At 43.3% G+C, this 15,770-nt stretch overlaps 1 protein-coding gene across 2 annotated transcripts in view; it reads right to left on the bottom strand.

The window, feature by feature from the left end:
- The window catches only part of LOC124412367 (ubiquitin carboxyl-terminal hydrolase 48-like), a 56,695-nt gene that overhangs the window by 15,913 nt on the left and 25,012 nt on the right, over window positions 1-15,770 (bottom strand). For both annotated transcript variants that reach the window (XM_046892180.1, XM_046892179.1), the window contains exons 14-16: window positions 6,713-6,843; window positions 5,077-5,196; window positions 3,376-3,501 (exon numbers count right to left, since the gene is read on the bottom strand). In XM_046892180.1, coding sequence (XP_046748136.1) covers window positions 3,376-3,501; window positions 5,077-5,196; window positions 6,713-6,843 — 377 coding nt within the window. The remainder of the gene's footprint in view (window positions 1-3,375; window positions 3,502-5,076; window positions 5,197-6,712; window positions 6,844-15,770) is intronic.

The raw sequence follows: 15,770 nt of genomic DNA on the forward strand, positions 1-15,770 counted from the left end.
CGTGTCTACGTGTATATCTACGTGTGGCTGCCACGGAGTAAGAATTTTTGAATACGAGGAAAAAAGCAGAAAAAAGTCGAGAAGAATCTCGTATGCCCACGACGAAACTCATATATCGCGGCACAGCTGGGAATTGAGATGAGCTGCGGAAGTATGGCAATCATGGAGAAACGAATTTTCATCCCGTTCGAACGGCGACGACAAACTTCGGGACTACTAACAATCGTTTGTTGAAAACTTGAGTTGGAACTATTTTTCAAGCAATCGGAAACTACCAGAGACCGATGCCAAGGTGCCGGATGATCTCTTGGCCGATCGGTGAACGGAGCTCGAATTTCGAAGGTCGCAGGCTGTCGTGCGTCACGTTTTATTCAGTTTTATTAGAATCCGTGGCACGTATCGCCGATGAGTAATTTTTGTTGGATTATTTGTTAGTAGACGAGTTCGTTCGTTCGTTCGTTCGTTCGTTGGTTGGTTGGTTCGATATAGGGCGAGAAAGGGATAGCAGGGGGGAGGAGAGGCGAGATGGAGAGAAGGATGACGATGCACAACAGGGCGATGTGCAGCGTCTTAATTGATTTATTTCTGAGAGAGGCAGGGGACTCTTCTGCATCCCATGAACGAGATGAGCAACCCAAATTACAAGTCCACCTTACATACCTACGGAATAGCTGTAGAACGGTGTGAAGTAAGCGTGGCAGACTGGAAAATTGAGCAGCCAGAGGAATAGCGATAATATTTCATTAGTTTGGCCAGCCGAGAGTTAAGATCGGAGCACGCTGTGTCAAATTTACGAAGCAACGACGGTTGGTTCTTCTAAAAAAAAAAAAAAAATTATTTGAATCTCTTCCCCTATTTTTTGTTAATTTATTTTTTTTTCAATTTCAAAAGGAACTTGTTTATTTCGATAATAAACAGAGACTAAAGAAAATTATATGGGCCGATACAGATAGAGTTTTCAGGCGCGCCTACGCATTAGAGTGATTTGATTTTAATGTCGAGGTCAACAGCCCACGTAATTGTCTCCATTACCTGCACGAGAGAGCGTGGTTACGTCCGAGACGCTCCCGGGGTCTCTATCCGGTCCAGGATAAACTTTGGTTGATTTTTCTCAAACGTAAGAGAAACAAAATCGTAAATATTAAAAGCTATATAATTCGGGGATTTCGCAATGGTTCGAGAGAGATTCATTTATTCCGTTATACGTGTGTAGGTATTATATTTATAACAGCTATACGGAATCGGATGGAAAAATTGAGTTTTCTTAACGTCGTCGCGCCGTTCAAATCTCGCGACCGTGTCTAAATTATTTTCGACACGATCCTTTGCTGCGTTTCACCATACCATAAGGTACGCTCACACGTACACACGCGTGCTCCTCTCCTGCGTGAGGCTGGTGTATACAGAATGCAGGATGTTTCCAATTTTCTGTCAAGCCTGAAAAGGCTAGACGCTAAGGTCTGAGGAGCGCGGAGCGGTTCGGTGCGGCACATTTGAGAGGAACTCGGTAGCAGTATGAGATTCTTGATTGTCAGAAGGCGAGGGCGATCGGGATGAGATGGATGCTGGGACGGTGGTCAAGATGTGGACCGACGATGGGTCGGAGACTGGAGGAGATGCGCGTCCAAGGTGGACATTCGTCACACAACATCAAAAGGGGGAAGCCGCCCGCTGTGCCCATACTAAAGTCTCGGCTCGATCAGCCATGAAGTCTCGTAGACCAAAAAAGCATCGGCCAATTTTATACATTTTTGATCAGAAAATGTATCCTCGAGTCGTTACCCAACCCACGCGAAGCAGACTGGGTCGAAATTGAGTGAAAATACTACGCTGCAGAAGTCAAAGGAGCTACCATGCGATCACGAGTCAGGAAACACGACGCGAAATGCTCGTCATCGATCTAGTTACATGCAAATTCGATCTATTTGATTTGTTTTTGTAACTCGATGAAGAAGTGCTGGAACGTCGCGCGATGGTACCTACTCGAAAAGTAAGTCGGCAAAGGCCAACAAATTCCGGGTGCTCGTGGTTAGACGTTTCGGAGTTGGGCTGCAAGTCATGCTTGGGTATCCCGTTGAAATCGTTGGAGATTTGGTGCACGGCTCGTGTCTGTCAACTGGAATTATTCGCGGTCCGCGATTTTGTGAAAATAGTGTCTGTGCCTGTAGCTACCGGTGAACGTTTCACCGTTTCACCGTTTGAGTATCGCGGTGTGTTTTAACGGAATATAGAATTTTCGAGCAAGAAAGTTAGAAAAAGATCAGTTGGCCGTTGCGAAGGGACGCGCGCGGTGCTCAGACTAGACGCGGACAGTTCAGCATTCCGACACATTCCTCCGGTTCACAGTTGACTGATTTTATGAAACTAGTCGAGACCTCAGTAAGAGAGGTATATCGACCGTTATACCGATTCCTTCAACGCTTCGCCATCAGCAAAACGGACGGATGCTGATCTAGTTTCGTATATGATACGCGTTACAAAAGATCATTCAAGGCACTTTGTCCATTGACGCCTTTCCTACACAAAAGTCTTACACACACACACACACACAGCTCCTGAGTCCTCGATGAATAAGTGCATGAGTATTGGACTCCAAAGTCATTTATACCACCTAACGCGCAGAGGCGTATAGTATAATAATAAATTGAAATGATATTCCATAGTATGAAATCAGATCTGTCTACAAACAGTGCAGCTAAGCAGTAGTTACATAAATTGTAGAAACTCCGACATATCTCGACGGCTTAGTCACACTCGGTGCAGTGTCTTAGAGCAAAAACCGCCACCGAGTAAGGTAATAGGAGTGAGAAAAAAAAAAAAAAAAAAAACTCTTCGCACAATAACGCCTCGAGCTCAGACACAGTGGTATTGTGCCTACCTACCAACTGACTGACTTCACACTGTAAAGGCCAAACTATCCGGAGGCAAACCGCGTGCAGAATTATTATCATCGTAATAGGCATCTAGGGATAATTGTTCTACCACCTACAACGTTCACTCACTTGCTACGGCTGTAGTATGAAGCCGCGAGGAGACGACGAGTGGTTGGTAACTATAAACGCTAGCCTGTGGTTTGGTACGTGGTGACAGATAGTTGCAATTTAGATTTAAGATCTGTTTCGCAGCCCTTTCGCGAGGCCAACAATGGATAAGTTACGCTTGTCGTTTTAAGATAAGACGACGCAGGCGGCGGCGAGAAGAGAACGAACATCTAACCATTTCCCGAGGATTACTCGGAACGCCTCGAGATTAGAGCTTCGTTAATTAGACGGGAGTAACCGCGTTACTATTCGAAAGCGTTGAAACACCCCCACACACCCTTAAAGTGTATCAACGATGATATCGTAGGTTAAAAGAGTGATGGACCCTCCTTACCTTCAAAGTCAAAAGTGCGCCGGGATAAATTCCAAGGGATGCGAGACTCTGGTCGTGTTCCGTTAGCTCGTGTTCACCCAACATCAGGTGTTGATCGTACGGACCAGCTCCGCATATCTGCATCATCTGTAACGGGATACCAAGAATCTTGAATGCGAGATTTCGTTTTTGAGAGCACGCGATCATCCTCTGCGTCGCACTCGACAGACACGCTTCCCCTTGACGATGCGCGTAATCCGCGTACAACTTCACGCGAGATCGCGAAGCTCTTTCGACTTGCCGCGACTGATTGTGAGTGTGAAAGAGGCGAAGAAAGGAAGGGATAAGCTATCTTACATTGAATCTGATCGATTTTTCCAACATGAAATCAGTTTAAGGGCGAAATTCGTACTTTTGAATATACGTTAAATAATTCGCGAGTACTTGTACCTTGCGAAGAAGAGGTTACGCAATTCAGGTGGTTTGAAACTTGTCGGATAGTGTGCCGTCTACTTCAGGTTAAAAGAAGGTACGGATTGACAGCACACGTGCGTGTTAAAGGATAAGAGGAGCAGTTGTGTCTCGGAGTTCGAAATTTTTACGAGCAACAGTTAAAAAACAATTTTGACTTCTAGTTGCTGGTGAACACGCACGTGAGTAATTGCTTAATTCGTGAACGCTCGTCAGTGTAACTACTTTTAAGTGTGACTTGGGGCTGTGTTGGTGTAAGCATATTCAGTTTCGTTTTACGAGCGAAACACGCCAAGAGCAGTAAGTACCTAGTGATGAGATGTGCACACAGTACAGGCGAAACTTTTAAGCTTCTTTCACACGGAACGCATCAGTCTACCTACCAGCGTCATGTGAGAATCTGTGAGAAAACTTGATTCGCTCGCAGGACGTTGAAATGGAAAATTAGTGTATCATGTCGTTCGGGAGATAATTGTAACAAAACAAAAATATCATCGTTCCAACAACAGAAGAGGGGAAAAAAAAAAAAAAAAAAAAAACACATAAAACATTAGTTTCAACTTCCATCTACGACGAGACGTGTGCGGATCTTTAGTTCAGCTCCGAAGGAGATAAAAGTAAACCTGGGACGCAAACAAATAAATGGAAAGATAGAAGGGTAAAGAATAAAGGAAAGAAAAGGTATAGTAGAATTGCGAACGGGCGGACCGAGCAGGCGAAGTAGGAGGAAGGGAAGCATAACCCCGAAGATCCCAAGTGAAGTGAAGTGAAGTGAAGCGAGGTGGAGTGGTTGGTGGACTCCGCGAGGCCTGTTATTAGCGCAAGGTTTATGCTTCTTTGGTTTTTTGCTGTAGGCCCCGCGAGATGGTCCCGACCTCGTAATATAAATAATACTCTTAATAGTTTAAGCACACTTCGAGAGGCTCGCGTATATGCTAACCAGCCCGAACTATAATATATTTAACTACTTTTGCCTCAGTGAGCCAACCACCGGTTAGGATATAAAAATATAATGGCGCGAAGACTGCGAACTTGCCGTAAGGAAGCTGTTATCGTCAGATGGATCAAACATGCCTGGTGCCACGGAGAAGAAAGAGGAATATAACTTGGGCCTAGATTTCTCGCAATATTACAGACTCCATGCCTATGTAGAGAATCTTCATCGCTGATATTTGCAAGAATTAGTGCTATAATAACGCTTCGATTCGAAATCGTTTATGCCAGTGTAAACGTGAAAAAAAAAACACTAACCATGATTTTCAACTCCTTCAGCGTTACTTCCGAGGAAACCTTCAATTCGTGCGAACCTTTGATTTTTCTCCGCGTCCTCGAGGGTCGTTGGCACTGGATCTTTGGCCTCTTAGCGGATATCTGGAGAAACATTATAGTTTTCAGAATTATGATAAATAGAGTGAAACGGCAAACGTGAATAAAGATTGCTCAACCAGCTGTTTCCTGACTACAATCACAATTAAATACAGAATGCGGATACACAATAAAATTGTTACCGAGATAATTACAGAGAATCGACTAAGAAAACCCAGCAATAAATCGACACCGCGTATTGTTATTTTTATTCCTATAAAATTTGACCCTGTAACATGGTTTTTAAATCGTGGAAATACGTTTTCATTTCCTTGGCGACAGTAACGAAATCTTCGAATATACTTCCTTGACGACTTTGTACTCCCTGACCACAGTCACCTTGATAAATATTTCGCATCGTAGCCCGACAAGTTCCTTCTCGTGCGACACGATCAGCTATAGATTCGTTGCAGTTTCTTAGCAGTGTGTCCATGGCGAGGCTAGAGAGAACGGAGGAAGGCTGCAGTCGTTGATACTTAAGGAGTGATCTTGTATCTCGAAGCAGGTGTCCCAGGACGACTGCGAGTCGACGGGCACTCAGAGATGTAATAACAATTATTATTGTGAAAGAGATGGAACCAATTTCCTTATCACCCGCCATCAATCTGATGGTTCGCTCTGGTTTCTGTCTCTTCACTGCCGTTCCTTCATTCCTATGGATGTGCTCTCTGTTCCTCCGTTCGTCCTGCACTCCCATGACTCGACATTTTGCCATTAAAATTCATCGCACGCATCAAATATGTTTAAACACCACGGCACGCACAGAGCATTTCATTATATACATTGCTGTGAATATAGGAATCGTTATTTCAACATATATACATATATATACCAATGCGGAGCAGTCTTGCCAATACAATAATCAATTCTTGCCGTCGATTTAGACTTCTTCATTTTCATTTTCAGAAACGATTATTGGACTTCTTTCGGTTCTCAAGAACCCTGAGATTCGCTGTGGCTTGAGATTTCAACGACCGTATCAGGACATTATCTTCAAGGATTAATCATCTGTTTTTCTCAAGATAAAATTTGTTCAATTCATCCTTCGATAACGTTAATTTTCGATCTACACGACGATTTTCAGTTGTGAAACGAGTGCATAGCGATATGAGGTTACTTTGCAGCTGAATATGATTTATCAAATTCTCAGACAACGTAATGTAATTGAATTTTCATGGTATAACGCCGATTACTGAGTAACAGAGTCCTTCTAAATATATGAGCTTGCTCTCTTGGTTTTCAATTAACGTTTTTAGATCAAATATCGTGTGTTCAACAAAATATTTCTTCCAACGTAGTCAATCAACTTTACATGTTTCGTACGCTTATATAGAAAAGACCAAGTAATTTTCGTTGCACGTACACATTCAAAGTAATATTCTGTTCTAACCTAGCGTATCGAAGTCGTATCGAACGATTAGAGAGTTGGCCATGAGCAAGAATGACAGATATGTACATACGTATCGAGACAATATTCTGTGAATAAGGTAAATCACGATAATCTAGACAACGAAGAACTCACCTCGGTATCGTCTTCCGTTTTCCCATCCTCGCTATCGTCGACGCACTTGACGTATATCGTCGCCCTTTCGTATTTCAAGCTCTCCAACCGTTCCTGTTCCACCCTCGCCAGCATACAGACAGCACAGGGTTCTGAAAAATAGATAAATTCTTTCCCGTTAAAATTGATCAGCGAATGATGAATACTGACATCTAGCAAGGGCCATTACAGATAATTGCAATCAAGGAATCAATCTGTTTTCGTTTTATTAACTTGTCGCTGAGGGAGCAACAGGTAGGCATTCTATATACCTACTTCTTGAAAACTTTTCAAAACTCCTCTACGTTCATTTATATTCATCGCTATATCCGGTTAAAAATTCATCAATTGACTCCTATCTATTCTCGGACAGACATTAAAGAAGCATCGCGATGTTTTCAGGGCTTCAATGCTTTTTCGTTCCAAGAAATTATTCACCAACTATACCATTCCGAGTAAAAAAACAATGACAGAATAAAATACTATGCTTTTTCTAGTATAAAAATTCCATTTTTCTGGATTTAAAAAAATGTCGATAATACGATTTTTCAGAAATCAGGGGTTTCAAGATTTGTTATCAATATTTCTGTTCAAAATGTCACATTTTAACGTAAGAATGAGCATCAACTTCCAATTAAGCACTCGTCACCTTGGTGGATATTAAAAATTTTGTGTAGTTGAGAGTTGAGCCGTTGCAGAATTTTTAAATATTCCTCTTAGGATTTTTGTAAGTTTTAAAAATCTCAAGCTTCCAGATTTTATCGCCGATCCGACTAATCAACCTTTTTAAATAATAAAAAAATATGTACCTACTTTACCACTTTCTAAGGTTAAACAATCAGAGTGAAATTTTGTCTAGTCGTGAATAACGACGAAAAATCAAATGAAAATATTGAAAATTAATAATATTCTCAATAGAACAGTCACTTTCAGTGAAATCCTACAAAAACTGGCTATTAGTAACCTTATTGTTAAGGCATGTGTGTTTTTGTTGTAAAATTTCGTTTCTTTTCAGTATGGTTGAAGCTCTTCCGATCGGGGTGACAAAGAGCACTATTTCCTAGGCGGTAAACGATATAAAGTACAGTAATCACCCTCGGGAAGCCTGGCTGACCCGTTCGCACCCTCGGCAAGAGGATGGACCCTTCCCTACACCTAGTTTCGTATATCCCAGATTTCATCAGCGAAGCCTCCACCCTGAGGAGCGTTAAGGCCAGCGACGACCGCATCGACTACTCCCCGTTGCCGGAGCTCTTATCCATGTATAATAGATTGCTTATGGTGGTGATTAATACGGTAATTAATAATATAGGGTGACCAGGGAGTAAGAAGCGACCATTGTTACCGGCTGGACACGACAAAAACCGCTTCAACTTTGGCTACGCTAGCGAGCCTCGAGTGTTACGTCATGTTCAGACAGTTTACCAGGCGGGGGGCGCCCGATGGGGGTTGGGAAAATGGGAAATGGGGTGAAATTGGATCGCGGTTGGAAGGGGTTCGGGCTAACCTGACGCATTCGAATGTCCGCCGCCTTCTCCCAACGCCCACCTCCTCCCTCGCCTAATTACTATGCCACCCTGCGATATCGGATAGGACAACCAGATAGAGCGAGCAGAATCACGCGCCTGAGAAATACGGCGAATCTAAGCTAATAAGGGGTTTCCCCTGATTTCACCTTTCCCGATCTCCACCCGTCCCTGCCCTCCTCTACCGTATTCCTTTTTCCACCCTTGCATATTAATCGCACCATACCTATACCTGTATAATTGTAAATCGAATTATTTGGCTTCGCATTGGGCGAAAGCTTTCTCTAAACATCAAAGTTGGACATCGACAATCAATCCACGTGCAACTTTGTTAGATCGTCGTGAAAATTGAAGGCCCATAAAGAGTTCAGATTCTTTAACTTCTTTATTCAGAGTAAAATTCAATTGCCATGTCAATTTTCCCCACCTTGGTAAATTGCAATTCGCAATAGTATGTTATAGATGTTACATTCGCAATAACGAAGGGAGAAGCAATTCTGAATCCCGAAACGTTGAATTCAAGGACCACTCAATTATCACTATTTACTGTTATCGCGTCGTAACGAGATGTCTCCTGTGATAATAGTAATAAAATCGAGTTCGCCTCCTCGTGCGAAGAGGGCGAGTAGTTGACGCACTTAAATATAATATCCATTCGACAGAGAGATAATATATCTATGACCGCCACCGCGTATGGGTTTAAGGTACAGGGAACGTGGTAAACGAACCGTTCCACCCCATTCGCACAACGTAAGGGTTGTATAAACGGAGCCATGGCACTTGGAAGTGTTATGCTAGGAAATGTATCCTGGAAGGATAGACACTTGAAAATAAACAAACAGCTTCCCTCCGTCGCGGCGTCTACATGCGTCGTCTGTTCTCGCCTGTGTTTCCATCGCTGGCTACGTCTCATTCGTACGCGAATCGTTTTCGCATACTTGAAAAGCGTTACGCGGCTAGGCTACGCTATGTGGGCAATCTAAACAGCGGTTATAGGCGCACAAGGAGTTTCGCTAGGAAAGCGTCGAAGGATACACGTACAATAGGCCCGGCGCTCGACGTATTTCCCTAAAGTGCCATTGGAAGGCAGTCAAACCATAAAAGGGAAGTGCAAAAACTTTGACGGGACAAAGTTTGCCCAAAGCGTTTCGGCGGTCTTGGTTTTCATTCCAGCCGTCCCGCGTCTGTATTCTGCAAGTCCGTTATACTGTGAGACGTATATATAAATATTGCGTATAGGTTACACGCCGAACAGCCGGAGGGAAATTTGCCGACAATAAGCGAAGTCGAAACTGCAAAAGTTGAGGAAAAATTCGGACAATCCTACGGCGAACGGTTGAAAATTTTTATACATAAAATGACGGGTTCGAAATTGAGATCGAATCGATCGCGAGAGCTAAGCCATGGCCATCGTGCGTGGCCTCCAGGGGGGGGGGGGGGGGGGGGGGGGGGCGAGTCGATGCATCCAGATTTTCACATACAATCTTAAAGACTAATTAGGTATAATAAATCAAAATGTGGACAGACACGGAGCTGAGACAGGCAGACAGACAGACAGACGAACGGACGGGAGAACCGCGCGACTGAGAAAATCCTCGGGAGAATTAGTGAGGGGTGTTTCGGGGGAAGAGACAAACGAGAGAGAGAGAAAGAGAGAGGGAGAGAGAGGCGGGTAAGGGCTTGGAGGGAGAAAAAGAAGTCGAGAAGGGGGAGAAAACGGTAAAACAAAAAAGGATCGCGTCATGGGTAGACGCACGGAATTGTCTCCGAATGCCTCGAGGCTGGGATGACGAGTCCAGTTCAGACTTAGAAAGATGGTATTTCAAGTGTGTGTAACTATACAACTTGTGTATGGATCATAAAAAGCCGCTGCAGATCCGTCGAAGAACTCTCGAGACCGGACCGAAATTTTGTATGAGATGTGAAAATTTTGGAGTAACCCTGTTAAAAGTGCCGAAACACAGTTTTCATTCATTTTTGGTAATTATACAGTCATTGACTCAAAAAGATACAGTTTCGGGTGGAAAATGAAAAGCACTTTTGTAACCATATCCAGAGAATCCAATTCGTGTTACTATTCTTTTTCATTATGATGTGATAAACTGATGTTGGTGCAACAATGAATCGATATTTGCATAGGCCTTATTCAATTGAAACAATCTAGTATTATACGATAAAGAAATAATTTAAATGTTGCAATAACCATAAAACGTAATAGTATCAACAACTATTATAATTACACTAAACATCTGCATTTCACCCGAATTTTCTAGCAAGTATATTACAACGAATGAGATTATTCTAAGTGTGGTCTTAAACTGTATCGCGCAATGCGAGCATATCCTGCAAGCCTGGGGCACAAATCAAACTGGCAATTCCAGCGGGGCCTCGGAAGGCGGAGCGTAGTGTCCTTCCTGTATCGCAAAACATATCTCGACAAAGGATTAATATTCGGATGGCGTTTAGATTTAGAACACAAATTTGCAGATTAGTTTCCTCTAGGAAGTGTGGTCAGGCGAGATTTAGCCTTCTCCGCATGTAGCTCTGCCACGAGAAGGTGGTGCCATCGCCGCGACGCGAAGCGAAGCGACGGTACGGAATGGGGTGGTCAGTCGACGATATTTGTTACCGCCACAAGTGTTACGGACAAGTATCAATTTATGCATTAGCTAAGTGTACCGCTTCCATAACTTCCCTCTTGATTCTCAACAGACTTGCTAAATTGATCGGCGTAATATCGCGCCCTCGCGACTGACCGCGTCATTAATTCGACAAACGTGTGGGTAGAAGAAGTCTTACGATTAGAGCAATGACGTCCAATTCGTTTAGTGTCCTGCAAACGATTTTTCCAATATCGATACCAGCTCTTGAAAGGTGAGGATGAAACTGAAGGATTTGGTCAAAATATTGCTAAGGAAAATTATAAACTTTCCAGCAATTTTTATGTAAAATTAATTTACCAAAATACAATAATTTGAATCGTATTTTTCATCTTGACGAAAATTGACGTATGTTTGTAGTATAGAGAGTATTGTAGTAACATTAATAATTGAACTCGATGATAATTCATAACTATAATTTAAAAAATTTTATACTCATTGTCATAGTAATTCGTACATCGAAACTATGACGAAAACTGATCGCAACACTAATGATTTGCTAACTCCCTCCAATGTATGGTTATGTATAAAAATTATTTTCAGGATTTATTTGACGAGACAATAATCAGCTCGATAACTAGTCTTTAACTGCATTTCTGGTGCCCACTTCCTTTTCCTTTCGTCGTGAAACTTTTTCCTTCGAGTAGTCATAGTTGTTTCCATACAAAAGGTGACGGCAAGGCTTGAGTTGAATTCCGTAACTTTTGTACCGTCAAAGTGCAACGTACGACGAGATGAGTAACGTATCCGTGAGTGGACGAGGACCACCCTCTAAGCCCACAGACTCGTTAGCAGGTCCGTATCAGTCACCAAAACGCAGCCCCTAATTTTTTGTGGCACGGGGCATCCCGGCTTTGGTTAAGTAAGGTTAGGTTGCCCTTAAAATAAGCCAAATTGTCTGTTTGCTCTCGGCATCTCCCGTTGTCCCTAGTGATTTCGTCCGATGTATACGCGCGACGTTAGCAATACAAATGCATGTTTAAAGCGGGAGAACGTTTCCAATGACTTCAAACGAAAATGGACTTCGCCAACGAGTAGCGATTCGGATCATCTCTAATATCTGATCATAGATCTTACACTTGACCCTTGGCAAACGTCTCCATTTTCTGACAACCGACAAAGACACTCGTCGGCGGTAGTGAAGAGAGCGTCCGAAACTCCGGACCGTCGGACGAAGGCTCTGCGAAGGAGGACGGAACGGATCGAGCTGAAGCTGCCGCTTTGCAATTCAAATGTGAACGCGATAGGCCAACGCCGCATTTGACAAATACTGCAAAAAATTGGAACGCAAAGATGGACAAGACAATGGGATGTTTAAACCGAAGCAGTATTATCTTTACACAGTGTTTCAGCCCTGACGACGCGACACTTCGAGACGTACTTCTTAACCGCCCTGTCATCTCGCCTGAAAATTACCTCGAGCATCTGGGGGAGAAATTTCCAGGGGATTTCCGGGCCGGATTAAATATATCCAAATGAAATCTTGTTCGGGGAGTATGATTTCCAGGAAACGCGTACGGTCATCGAATTGTTTCGATCCACGCTTCCTTCCCCGTTTTTATCCCGAGTTATAACCATTCGAGCAACCGATTTCGCCAACGAGTTAAGATCGGATACCCAGAAAGGGTTTAACTGCTTTTCTAAATAGTAATGCAGCTAGCGCGGCGTGCCTATATCCCCATAACTTTTGATTGCTGCTGAATTTTTCTAAAGGAATGGTCGAGAGCAAGAGACAGAGGGAAAAAACGATCGGCAACAATGCGTCAACGATAGAGTTACACCGTCTTCGACGGAGGTGCATCTGCCGTTGTTGAAAGACACGCTGAAAGTATCGTTGTAATAAATATACTGATAACATGGCTGAGGTCGGACTGTTTTTTTTTTTTTTTTGGAACAGCTAGAACACGCGTAGCCGGCATAAATCGAATGATGCAGATCGCTACGAAGTCTTCCACTCCGAAAACCGTTAAGGCGCGTGGAATAACTTGTCTTTTGAAAGTCCCTTAAGCACGTTTTATCCTTGTTTTATCTTATTCTCTCCGCCCCACAGGCCGGTCTGACACACGCAGCGCGCACCCCAAGTCGAGCATCGGTCATCCGAACGCACCATTTAATCCCAACCGAAAGCCACCCCCCGCTGACCGAGCTAGGAAGCCGTCAACCCCGCGAGGCAGAGGGAGAGAGGATGAAGGAGTGAGGAGAGCGGGAGATTTCTCTCGGACGGGATAAGGGGCCGGCGGAAAAGGCACTAATTTGCTCCTGTGAAATTGTCCTGCAACGTTTATATCTATCGCCTTCCGGCCCGAGGCTTTCCTCCCCTAAATACGCTGCAGCCTTATTCCGTACGTTTGACTTTCGAAGTGTTCGCGGTATCGCTTCACAGCTCAATTTAGATTAGAGAGTCCGAACGGAGCGCGAGGTGATTTTAGGAATGATATGCGCTATTTTTGGAAGTAATACAAAGAAGTTTCGAGGATCGAATAACATCCCTGTTTCAATAAAATGAACTACTTGACCGAGGAAAGATAGAAAATTGTTTGAGAGGCAAGATCGGGCCGTTAATTGGAACTTCCGCAGAGATTCATAAACGAGGGGCATTTTCTTCGTAACGATAAGGTAACGAAAGGTAAAGGGGTGTGTTCCCAACTAAGTTTGCAGGTAAGAGGATTACGTATAGACTTTGTTGTGGTATATCAAGACGTTCGTTACTGAAATAATTATTCTAAAATGATCTTATTTACGTTTGTGCCGTAGTAACGACGACAACGTATTTCTAGAATTCCCTTAGATGTTAACCGCTTCTTAGTGAATTAGCTTTAAAACTGATTGTGAGCATTAGACAAGTTTGAGTCCCTTCGTGTTCGACGCTAGTTAAGATGAACAGTAAAGCTGACTTTGATTAACGCGTCGTCAGATTCGCGTAATTGGCTTTCCTGAACTCAACAGCTATACGCGAAGTCACCGTAATATTTTCAAATTCTTATAATCGGCCAAATAAAAACCAAATTTTTCGATTAGACTTCGATATGCGTGTCTTCAAATTCCACTATCGAAAGTTCAAACTTTGGCCGACGCGACGTATCAGCCTGTAATTCACCCCAAAGACTGATTCCACTACTGCATAGCGAAAGCTTGGAGATGTGCCGACCTGGGGCTGAAAGAAGAGGTGGTAAAAAAAAGAAGTCGAAGGAGGAAATCTGTCGGGGCCACTATTGCTCGAAGCTGATATCAGGATCGAACATTAATCTTTCATTCATGGGGTGACTTCGGAGTTATGAATGAAACTTGTGCCTCCTTTTAATATATCCCCGGGCTCATTTTTGCTAACGTGAATTCGATTTTGATCGAAGACGCGTGATTTCCCGTAGACGCGTTATACCTTCGTTATACCATGAAGACTGACCAACCCATGCCGCTCACTGCTAGCTGGTGTTTGACAATAACGGACGACCAGAGTCAAAGGGTAGAAAACACCCCGCCAACCCTCCGTTCCAACTCTACATTTGCTGACTAAAGTAGCAAAAATGATAGTAGGAAGACACTCGCGCAAGGCAAGAGGACGACATATTTATCAGTACCGTCGAGACTGTCGCGTTGAATTAACTCTCCGTGTTTTGTCCTCGAAAATTACAAATGACCGGGTTATTATGTACATTTGCTTCAACGAAAGGGTCCCACTGGCTCGATCCTTCGTTCGCTATCTGCTCTCCAGTGTATGCGGATCGTATTAACGACGCGTGGTGCATTATACTTATTCGCACAATGGGCAGCTCACAAGCACCTGACCGCCACACTCTGGGCAGATATGAGGGATCCTTTTCCCGCAAGATAAATACGCCTATAATCTCCTGATTGGTTCAATGGTCTGTCGGCCGACGGCAAGTAGGTACAGATCTTGAGAGGCTTGGCAGAGGCGCGATACGCGGGAGGAAGGAGGAAGGAGGAAGGAGGAAGTGCAGGAGAACCGGGAGTTTATTTCCGGGTTCGCTACCACCGACTTCATGCTTCGAGAAGTTTTTCTCTCGGTTAATTTTCAGGAGATACTTCTTAATTATAACGAGACACTTTGAAGGGAGGAACCGCCTAAATTGTCACCGTGTCTGACGAGGACTTTATGGAAATGATGCTTAATGTCTTCTGGCATTATCCCTGCAGCTACGTCATCTTGTGTAGGGTATGCCGGGGCCCTCGGCGTGTACTCGATACATACGTACGTACATACTTAGCATGCACTTTAGTAAATGCTCGAAAGAGGAGGAGGAGGAGATGGTGGCTACGTAACAATCTAGACGAGTATTTACATAATGACACTTGAATTAGGCTGAAATTAATTGCCGATAAGATCGAAATGCCCGGAATACAAAAGTCATTAGTTATCCCAGCCGAAACCTTACGATTAGACAAATTGATATGTTAATTTTACCCTGGAATATACTCCAACGTTCGTTCGAACTGATATGTTAATTCCTAGCTTGAACATGTATTTCAACTATTTTTTCTATTCCCTAACTTTTCGCGTTTTCTTTCTTCCCGTCTCTTCAAAACATACGTACATACATTTTGTTTTTGCTTCTTCAAGAAGAAACAAAGCAATTTATACGACCTACCAAAGCTTATCAAAATCCTGAATCATTACGGTTATAAACTCGATTATTTGCGACGAAAGAAATCCACCATAATTTGCCCGAGATTTTCTTCTACACACCCAGCGATGGAAAGCTGTGTACCAACGACTTCAACGTCTGACAAGAAACGTATAATCAACCATAGACGATGAACGTCGTGTCAGATTTATCGACGAAAGGGGCCAAAATCAAATGGCGAATATCAGAGCACCGTTCTCGATATTATTGG

The sequence above is a fragment of the Diprion similis genome, chromosome 11 (genome assembly GCF_021155765.1).
Source record: "Diprion similis isolate iyDipSimi1 chromosome 11, iyDipSimi1.1, whole genome shotgun sequence".
In the NCBI taxonomy this organism is placed as follows: Eukaryota; Metazoa; Arthropoda; class Insecta; order Hymenoptera; family Diprionidae; genus Diprion; species Diprion similis.